This window comes from Ammospiza caudacuta, chromosome 20 (genome assembly GCF_027887145.1).
Source record: "Ammospiza caudacuta isolate bAmmCau1 chromosome 20, bAmmCau1.pri, whole genome shotgun sequence".
Taxonomy (NCBI): domain Eukaryota; kingdom Metazoa; phylum Chordata; class Aves; order Passeriformes; family Passerellidae; genus Ammospiza; species Ammospiza caudacuta.
The window spans coordinates 9,973,665-9,984,216 of record NC_080612.1 but is presented as its reverse complement, the minus strand read 5'-3'; the positions used below and the strand labels follow the sequence as shown (position 1 = coordinate 9,984,216).

At 48.5% G+C, this 10,552-nt stretch overlaps 1 protein-coding gene across 1 annotated transcript in view; it reads right to left on the bottom strand.

Annotated features, from left to right (window-relative positions):
* Positions 1–640: 640 nt before the first annotated feature.
* Positions 641–10,552, bottom strand: part of PPM1E (protein phosphatase, Mg2+/Mn2+ dependent 1E) — a 63,958-nt gene continuing 54,046 nt past the window's right edge. The window contains exons 3-7 of the mRNA XM_058817664.1: positions 9,665–9,864; positions 7,388–7,576; positions 6,166–6,309; positions 5,833–5,926; positions 641–5,563 (exon numbers count right to left, since the gene is read on the bottom strand). Of these exons, the coding sequence (XP_058673647.1) occupies positions 4,506–5,563; positions 5,833–5,926; positions 6,166–6,309; positions 7,388–7,576; positions 9,665–9,864 (1,685 nt within the window). The 3' untranslated portion in view covers positions 641–4,505. The remainder of the gene's footprint in view (positions 5,564–5,832; positions 5,927–6,165; positions 6,310–7,387; positions 7,577–9,664; positions 9,865–10,552) is intronic.

Below are 10,552 nucleotides of genomic sequence, written 5' to 3'. Positions count from 1 at the left end.
TGCAACACCTGGCTGTGCGTGGAGGGGCTTTTCCTGTCACTTTTTTCTTTAATTATTCAGTGAAAAGCACTTAAACCCCTGTGGGATTCTATTTGTAGAAGCCAGACCAAATGCTGATTCAAACAGAAATTGAGAAGGATGCAGAGTTTTCCCCAAAGTTGCTTTGGTTCTTCAGAAGGAGCAGATGCTGGGCCAGGCCAGGCCACACCTGGAGGTGCCTTGGGGGTGTTTGGGGCTGTGGTGGAGCTCTGGGGCACAGGAGCTGCTCTGGGTAAGACAGGAGCTGGTGCTTTGCTCACCTTCTATGGGCAGCTTATTCAGAGCTTGGAAAGGGACATTGATGTCCTTGTGCTGTGCCATGACAGCCCCATCCCTCTGGCCACAGCGATGGGCCCTGAGCAGCCCCTGGAAGCCAGAGCTCAGCAGGGTAACTCCAGCCCATATCCACAAAGGAAACCCCAGTTCCACATCCAAAGGAAACCCCCTCCCACCACACTAAAGGCACTTGCTGCCTTTGTTAGCTCTTCAATAACCAGACTAGCTGGAGTGTGGTTTAAATTACTGTTTTATTAAGATATTGGTAAAACTTCAACAGTTTTTCCTGTATAAACAGCTTTCATAAATAAAATATGGATGACTAATACATGGTTAGAACTAAACTCGCGGGTGAACTGTAGAACAAGATTGCAAATGGAAAAGTCCCAACGCTGGTACATGATTTAGCTTGGATTTATTCACTTCAGAAAGAACATGTTTCATGAACAAGGTACTACAGAAAGGTCAGCAGGAGCACCCAGGAGCTGAGACTGTGCCTGGCTGGCCACGAGCAGCAGCAGCGCTCGGGGTGAGCTCAGCCACCTCCCCTGCTCTCGTCCCGAGGTGTCTTCAGAGGGAAGGAGAGGAAAGACCGGACAGGACAAGGGTTGCACGAGACCCTGACAGGTGGGGCTTGTTTGTCTTTAATGCTGGCAAGGGCTGTGCCATGGCTGGGGTGCCAGGGCTGGAGGGGGGCACGGACATCGGGCTCCGAGGTCCTGTTAATGCTTCCTTATTATTGCACGTGATACGAGGGTAGAAAGTTTTGTTCCTGTCGCAAAGAGGATGTGAATTAAAGAAAGATTGCCCTAAATTACAGACATGAACAAAGCTGCAGTATCCCCTTGGATGGCTTTGTTTATGTGACTGAGTGCCGAGTGAAGAAATTGTGCTGAAACAGCCCCTAATTTAGACCAATCTTTCTCATTTTTCTTTATTCCCGCAGAATCTTGGGGTCGGGAGGATTTGGTGAGGAGAGAGTGGACCTGAACTACAGCAGCCATGTCTGTGCACACAACTCCTTGTGCCTCATCTGCCCATGGGACAACTGACACACAGTGCTCCAAAAACAGGTGGAGTTTCTAGGATGATGCACCACCAGAAACGTGGTGTAAGTTAAGTTAAATCTGCTTGGACATTGTCCTCCAGCGCTGCAGCTCAGCAGCTCAGCTACGGACGGTTCTCACTCACAAGGACAATGGATGGCACTTCTAGGTAAAGAAAAGTTCCACGCGTGCGTTTCCACCCACCTCTAGTGCAAATGGAATGGGTGAAGAGCTCCCTGCCCTGTGCTGTTCTGCTCTCTGCACCGCACACGTTCCTCAGCCTTGGGAAGCACCGTGGCCCCCGCGGCGCTCACAGTGAAGAGCTCACGAGCCGGTTTTGAGCAGCTCCAGGCAAAGCAGCCCCGAGCCCCTTCCTCAAAACCACCACAACTGAAACAGAACAAAGCTAAAGTCGTGTTGTCACTGCTACCTCCTGGTTCTGCAACCACGGTCAGCACGGCGACCGAGAGGGATGCGGGGCTGTGTGGACGCGGCAAAGGGATACTTCAGCTCTTTATTGGAAAGATTTCGTTGTACAAATTTTCACCACCACTAAGATACACGATAAAAATACAAAACACAGGTCACAGACTAAATCTCAGTATCAACAGTTAATAAATACAATGAGATAGTTCTCTATTAGCCTAATATTTTACACTGTCACCAGATAGACGATCAAGGTACGAATACAGAACACTTAGATACCGTTAGAGAGGGATTATTGCTTACGTCAGCAAGCAGCAGATAAGGGCACAGGAGTTTGAACTGAAGGAACTACTTCCTATCACCAGTGGCATTAAGAGAAAACACTGCATTTCACAAGCACTGCTTTTTGTCTAGTGTGTAGAATCAAGAGCAGCATAATCAGACCAATAACCACTACTTTTAATATTATAGAACTTTAAAGGACTTACCTTACAAATGGTTCCTATCTACTCTATAAATATGCAGTTAGTGAAGAAATGAACACTTGCTCTATCTATACAATGGTTTTACCTGACCACACTGCAACTACGATGGTGGATTGGTTTTTTTTTCTCCTAGCAAGATAAATGGGATGAGTCGCAGAATTATCATTTATGAATCCACACCTAAAAAAGCTAGATCCTTCCCAAAACAGCACACATGCAGTCCAGTGCTCTTCAACTGCTCCTGCAGACTGGGAAGAAGTTTTATCATCTGTGACGGGTTTGCATTCTCATTTACTCACATCAAGAATTGCACTTACACCACCTTTCTCTCCAGAACATGACAGTCAGCTAAAGATGGACTTTCAGTGAGTCATTATTACTGTGAATAATTTAAAACAAAGGCACCGCAGAGATGCCCCAGAGTTGCATATTTTACCATTTCATGGTTTCTCAAATTTCCTCGGTAAATCTGACTTGGACCAGAAGCTGCAGCTAAAGAGAACGTTGACAACAGCTAAGGCAGAATAAGATGGCAGATAAGAGCCAATGATCCCGTAAGATTAAAACAAAGTCTGAAAAAGATCAAAGGAATCTAAAGCCACACTCCAACTCCTGGTTGCTCACAAAGCCTTTTGCTGTTCATCAGATTGCTTTTAAAATAGTGCATCAAAGAGAGAAGCAGCGGAAATTGGCAGAATTCAAGCCTCGCCATCTTGTCATGTTGAATAATTTTCTTGACTACTTAATATTAAAATACTTTGCAAATTCTAGCTAAACACTAATACTGCTATTGTTACTGCTAAAATGATATGGATTGTTCACTAAGTGCCTATGAAGATTTATTTTGTTCATCCTCCTCCCAGTGCATCGCTGTAACACAGGGTAGGAACGGGATCTGGACTTGGTGGAGCTGATGGGAATCGGCCGCTTATTCACGTCCCAGTTACGGCTCCCCACGGGCGTGACCTCCCCTGCACAAGGGGCAGCCGAGCCCCTGCCTGGCCCTGCTGGGCCCGGGCAGCCGGAGCAGAGCCCTGTGGGGCCCCGAGCTCCTCCCTGTCCGCTGCGGCCCCAGCGCAGCCCCCGCTCTGCTGCTCCTCGGCATTGGCATCCTTTGATCGCTGCGCATCCTTCCCTACACACCCGAGCGCGCAGCCCTGGAGCTGCCCCTGGCTGTGAAACGCTGCCTTTGCCAGCTGGGAATCCTCACCAGAGCCACACAGCTCCTCCAACAGCTCCTGATCTCCGCTGGGACGGGCGGGGACAGAGGGTGGGACTGGACACCTCCACGGGTTGGGTTATCTTAAGACCTGAGATGAAGTTAAGGTGGGAAGAGGTTGGCTCAAAGCATTAAGCACAGTCATGTTCAACTCATTGAGAACAATTTCCTAAACTGAGAAATGAGAAAAATGCCACTAAAAGCACCAGAAAGATACGAAATTCCTTACACTGCACCTCCAGCTATAGGAAATAATTTCTTGAAACTGCAAGAAAAGTTTTCTTCATACTCTGCATTTTATATTACATGGGAAACAAAAAGGTAAATGATGAGTCTGTACCTCGATGGGAGTCTGAGACCAGAGCAGCAGGAGCTTAGTGTGTCCATTCCTAAGGTACCTGGTAAACCCTGTATGGCTTTTAGTCATCTACCTGCAAAAGTGGATGTAATTTTCTAATTCATCTTAACGCTCACCTGGAATAAACAGAAAGCAGAACACGAAAGGAAAAACAAAAACCCAAAAAACCCCCACACCTCGACTCTATTATGGAAACTTCCCCCTGCTCTAAAAAAATTTGGCAGTTCTAACCCAGATCCTTCTTTGAGTATTGCTCCACAGACATTTCTCAGGCAGGTGCAACCTTCTGCATGTGTAAGGAGCGTGCCCTGGCGTTGTCTGTCTGTCTGTCTGTCTGTCTGTCCACGTGCAGCGCTGCTGGGCTCTCCCTGCTGGATGTGGCTGACACTCGTGTGTGCGGGTGGTCGGGCGGCTGCGGCATTGCTGGGGGTGGCACCACCACCAAACTTTGTTAGAGATCCAAACAACTACATTGGTTAATTCCTAGTTCTATTTACACGGGGTTGAGCTTGGCAGGGGACTGGAGTACAGTTCGGAAATGCCCACCTCTTTTTTTTTTTCTTTTTCTTTTTTTTTTTTTTTCTCTTTCTGATGATGCCAGTTTTATTTTGGGAATGTCTACTATGGGAGTCTGACAGGGGAACACGAGGGGGTGGTTACATTTGACAGCATTGATGAAGGTGTGGGTCTGGTATACAATGACTTTGTCTTCGCATCAAACACTCGCTGTAAGAGCCGTGGCCGGGCAGCCTCCGCCACGGGGAGGGCCGGGCCAAGGCCCTCCTGCTCCTGCGGCCCCGGGCAGGGAAGGGCAGGCCGGATCCTTCTCCCTGGGAAGGCTCCTGAGCCCAGAGCGGCGTGTGAAACTTTGGTTTGAGCCTGGCTCCTCGCCGCCTCTTCCCGCTGCAGAGCCGCAAATGAGAGAACGCGGCTCGTTTTCCCAAGGATTGGAACAGTTCATCTTCCAGCCCGAAGGAGACGGGGGATGAGCCCCTGACCCTGTAGATGCCCTGCCCTGCAGCCCCCGAGCCCAGCGGGCCGGGCTCGTCCTGCCCGCGGTCGCAGCCCCAGGGCGCGCCGAGCTCCGGGGCCTCGCTCTTCACCGGGGAGCCGCTGATCCGACCCGCGCTCTTTGGTATGCCAGGACTAAACGCTTGGACTGGTGGCAGACATTTGGCACTCTGAGGTGTACTAGTTTCTGTTTTTGTCAGGTCTAAATAGCCTTGATCCTCCAAGGGGTTAACGCTGGAGCCTATGCTTAAGCTAGTTCTGTCGGTGAAGGAGTCCACCCGTCCTTCATAGCCTAAATCCGCAGGTGCTGAGCACTGGTGCTGGGGCCAGGGCCGTTTGCAGTCTCCATGGTTCTCCTTGTCTTCCCCGTTGTCTTCCTGCCCCCCTTGGAAGGAGTTCTCAGTCCAGTCCGACTCCTCGCTGACGGCGACCGCCGCGTTCATGTCCCTGAGGAACACCACGATGACCGTGATGTTGTCGCTGGAGCCGGCATCGCGAGCAGATGCCACCAATTTATGTGCTACCATGCTGCTGTCACCGTTATTCTCCTTCAGATGGTCAGCCACCACTTTGACTGCCTCATCGGGGTTCACTGTGTCGTAGAAGCCATCACAGGCCAGAATGAGGTAGTCTTCGGAGCCATCCAGCACCGTGGAGGCAGAGTCTGCGTCCCCACAGATGTATGGCTTGTGCTCAGCGTCCCCTGTGCAAGAACAGCAGAGAAACACAACCGTGGGTTTGCAGCCACAGCTTCCAGCAGCCCTTTATTAACTCAGTGTGGAGCCAGTGACTCTTAGCCCAAGTTAAAGCAATTATTTGGAAATTATTCCCTCAGACTGTAGGGGGAAAAATAGAGGTTATTGCTCATAGGTCTATCTTCAGCTGTATGTCAAATTTTGATGACTAGAAAATTAAAATTTTATAGTTAAAAAGCAAAGCAAGCCTCAAAAAGGAATGAAGGCTCTCTCTTACCAATAGCTCTGGAGACAGAGAGGCTCCCGTTCACCCTCCAGGCTCCAAACCAGACCACGCAGCCGCCCAGGGCCTCGATTCGCTTCTTCTCATCCTGAGCAGCAACACAAGACAGAGCAGTCAGAGCTGCACCACACACTCAGCACTCCCATCAACACCTGGATTTTCACAAACACAGCAGGCCCCATGAGCCAAAGGATTTGCTCACAGATCCAAACAAACCAGGATAGTGGAACATGCTCTGCTGCTCACAGAGATCTGGCATGGCAGCGCTCCCCAGAGCTGTACCTGTGCTGGTCACTGCCCAGGGCTGTTCACACAGCCCCTTCTCACCTCTCGATCTGGTTTGTGGGGTTTCATCAGTTCCACAGCTTGGCCTCTCCTCACCAGCATGACCTGGGAGTCCCCCAGCCAAGCCACATGCAGCATATTCCCTCGGATGAAAGTCACCACCCCGGTGGTTCCGCAGCGCAGACTCTGGAAAAAAATACATTTCCATTTCAAAGCATTTTCTTCCTTAACCCAGGGACAGAACACATGGAAACTGCAGCACAGAGCTATTCCCAGGGAGGAACAGGCAGTGCTTTCCCTACAGCTACAACTGCTCACTTACAGCCCCTCAGAGCCAACCTGGCTGAACACCAACGTGCCCCATGGCATCCCTGGCATGGGACCTGCCTGCCAGGAGCTGGGCACTGCTGGGGCTGCTCCTGCTGCTGCCAGGCACAGCTGGGTGTTGGTGACCCTGAGGGCTGAGCCTGGGAGGCAGCTGAGAGTGGGAATGGCAGCAGCATCCCTCAGAGGGGCTGGGAGCTGGGAGAAGCAGGAGCTGACATTTTTATGGGATGTGAAGCTATGGACACCAGTGGGGCATGGAGAGCTCTGTGCTGATTCCACTGTGCCACTCTGGAAAGGCAGGATTGATTTGCAGTTCATGCTCTCAGTCCTGTTGGAATTATTTACCAATATAACCACACGGGACGTGCCTGGCTCGTCTGGCCCTTGCTGCTGGACCAAAGGTGGCAGCTGTGGTGGTTTCACCTGAGACACCTTTGGCTGGCTGGATATTGCAGCTGGGTGCTAGAGACAAGTCCAGGCATGCAGGAGCTCAGGTTTACCTTTGGTGGAGAAGCTTTAAGGCAATGGTGAAGGAAAAAGGAGTCGGGTTCTGCTGGAGGGTTCTGATCCAGAGCTTTACTCTGGCCTCTGAATGCAGCAACAGCTCCAACAGAACTCCCTGAACCATGTGGTTGTTGTGTCTTTTAACCCTGGGGAGAGGGGCAGGGAAGGGGTAGGGATCCCACCAACCAGGTACAGGAGGGGAGGTCTCAGGGGACAAATGACACCTGGATGGCCCAATGTCCCCAGGGCTGAGGGCATCTTTTGAGCTCTGCCAATCACTCACTGCCCTTCTGGAATGCCAGGACTGACAGACAGCCCTCAGCAGGGTCAGGGTGGGGAAAGGAGAGGTGATGGCACACCTGGGGAGATCTACAGGGATAAACCTGAGGTATCTGAGGCAAACCATGACATGGCACCACAGCAGAGCCCTCACCTCCCTGGCTGCCTTCTGCACGAAGCGCTCGTCGGTGACGCGGAAGGCGCGGCACAGAGCCTCGGCCGGGTCCTGCTGGAACATCTCCTGGTGCACCATGTTCACGTGCAGGTGGATGGAGGCATAGATGGCAGCATCCACTCCTCCATGGCCATCAAACACTGCAAAATAAGCTTGTTCTTCTTGGTCCTGCCAGAGGAAACACGGGGAGGAAAAAACTCAAGTGAAACCAACACGAACAGCTCATTGGATCATCTTAAAGCTTTGAACTTGGGATTTGTGCTGTCCTCATTAAACTGTAATTAGAGACAAAGTCTCCACTGGAGAAGCAAACTACCCTGACCACCTGCACTTGCATCAGTGGGAAATTTCCACCTTCCTGTTGAATTCTACCTGCAAAATGCAAGAGATGCCCTGTGTGGTGTTCTCAGTACTCCTTAGGTCCCATTTGTTACAGCTCAGTCACACAACTCAAATAGGAAGTGCCATTCTCATCAAATTGTGCAGGAGATTTTGTGACTGCAAAAACCACAGAGAGAGGAACATCCAATACAGTTTGCATGAAGTCTACATCATGATTGGAATCCACCAGGGACAAAATGCCAGTACAGTTAAAATGTGAAGCCAGCCAATCTTTGCTTTCACTCTTCTTTATTCCTTAAATCTAAAATATATCATCTTAGATGTGTTTTAAAAAAACTGCATGTGCTCTCTCATCAGAAAATTGTGATTGCATTCACAAATCAAATACAGCAAAATCACTCATCTTCAAGGCAGTTTTCTCAGCTTCCCCTCCTCTGTTCAGAGAAACAACGTGGTAGCAGGAGACAGCAACTCCAGCAGCTCACACACACAACACCAACCCACTGACAGAGCCAATTCAACCTTGACAGCCAGCTCAGTGACTGGAATATTTGCACATTGTAATTTTTAGGTAATGGACTCCAACACAAATTGGAATAAGAAAGCTGACAATTGACAGGCAAAGGAAACATCTGCCTCTGTTTGCATTAATATCTTTTAAAGGTAAGAATGTGGATGGGGTAGAAGATGGTTATTAAAGTGACAGGGTGTAAAAAAGAAGTAATTATGCAGCAATTTGATCCTTAAGGTAAAATTCTTGCCATTTTCTTTTACTTTCCATTCCTGAGTGTCCAGTTTTATATCTCAAGGGAGAGCAAGAATGAGTGTCTGACCAATGGCAACATCAAGAAATTAATGGAAGGGAAGACAAGGCTACAGTTCCACCAAACTACTCACATTTCTAGAATTGTGTGTGAGCTCTCAGTCCTGTAAGGTTTGGGTTTGTTTTGGATTTTTTAACTTAATTTCCTTATTTTTGCTTTTGGCTTCTTCCTCCCAAGAGGAAGGCTTGAAAAGCAGAGCAGACCCACCCCAGCTGCCAAATGGCTTCAGAGATGAACTGTGAGGTGACCAACTGCCAACCCTGCTAAGATCCATCACCCTTCACTCCCTCAGTGGAAAACCTCCTGCTTTTCCAGGATGCAAACCACTGACCTGTGGCATTCACATTCTCTAAAAAAATCCCTTCACCCAGGGTTTTTCTCCTGGGAAGCCAAAAGGCAGTGAGAGAAGCCTCATAGAAAAGGAAAACAATTCTTATCTCATTTGCTTCTCTTGTGTTCTGTTCATGTGGAATGTGTTTGGAGATTGTTTACCCACAGGTGATCGTTCCATTGGATTCTGGTGTGAGTTGTTTTGACTGATTCTGGTGTGAGTTGTTTTGACTCATTGGCCAATTGGGGCCAAGCTGTGTTGGGACTCTGGAAAGAGTCATGAGTTTTCATTATCTTTTTAGCATTCAGTGAGTATCTTTTCTCTATTCTTTAGTATAGTATAGTACAGTATAGTATTCTTTAATATAACATAATATAATAAAGTAATACTTTATTCTGATAAGATGGAGTCAGATGCATCATTCTCTCCCCTCGCTGGTGGACCAACATTTACAATATCGACCACAGATTGTGTGTGTGTGTGCTCACCTAGAGGTTGAAGAGCCTGGACTGGACTCTGGAAAGAGTCACGAATTTTCATTATCATTTTAGCATTCAGTAATTATCTTTTCTCTATTCTTTAGTATAGTAGAGTATAGTATTCTTTAATATAACGTAGTATAATAAAGTAATAAATTATTCTGATAAGATGGAGTCAGATGCATCATTCTCTCCCCTCGTTGGTGGACCAGCATTTACAATATTGACCAGAGAATGTGTCAATTCTCACAGAATGTGTCAATTCAAGGTGTGAGCTCACCTCGAGGTTGAAGAGCATGTTGAAGTCGGGGATGCAGACGTGCTTGTCCTCCATCTTCCTGCGCATGTTCTTGATGGCGTGGATGGAGGTGTCGTAGTAGCGGTGGGGCTTGGGCTGCAGGGGGAAATCCTTCACCCAGCTGCTGCAGATCTCGTGCAGTTTGCTGTAAACCAAACGGGCCAACTTCACCGTCTCGATCTCTGAGGAAGGCACAAAGCACAGATGAAAGCCTTGAGAGTGTTATTAAGGCAGAGTTTTCTCCCCTGCATACATTAGAGAGATGAAACAAAACCATTTTAGCCAAGCAGTTGATGTCAGCAGGGAAATTCTGGGCTCTGATGCATGAAAAGAAGAAGCCAAAGTCACCATAATCAGCATTCATCAGTAAGCAGCTCATTGTTTGTTTGTCTTTTTAACTTAAACATTTCCCTGTGCCTTTGGGGAACTCATTTGCAGCAGCAGAGACAATGAAAGGCAGGAAAAGTGCTGGATCCCTGGCGTGGCCCTGCCCAGGGTGTGCAGCTCTGACAGGGACTGTGTCATGGCACAGGGTGCCACCTACAGAACCCACCCTCACTGACAATGACACACTGGGTTTGGACCAAATTCCCTGTTCTAAACACCATTTCATTGCAGAGCTGAGGCAAGGCTGTGGAAACAATCTGCAGAAATTACCAGAGTGATTTTAAGGTGTTTTGTGCACTTTCAGCAGTGCACAGGTGCCTTCTTAGCTATTCCCTGATTTCCTATTATTCCCATATTCCTGACAACGGTGTGTCAGAGAAATCTGCATGAGCAAATGACAAAACCATAAAGGCCTCAAATTTCAGAAAATGCTGAACTGGCACTCCTGAGAAATTGTCATTTTAAAACGTGAAAACTCAGGCA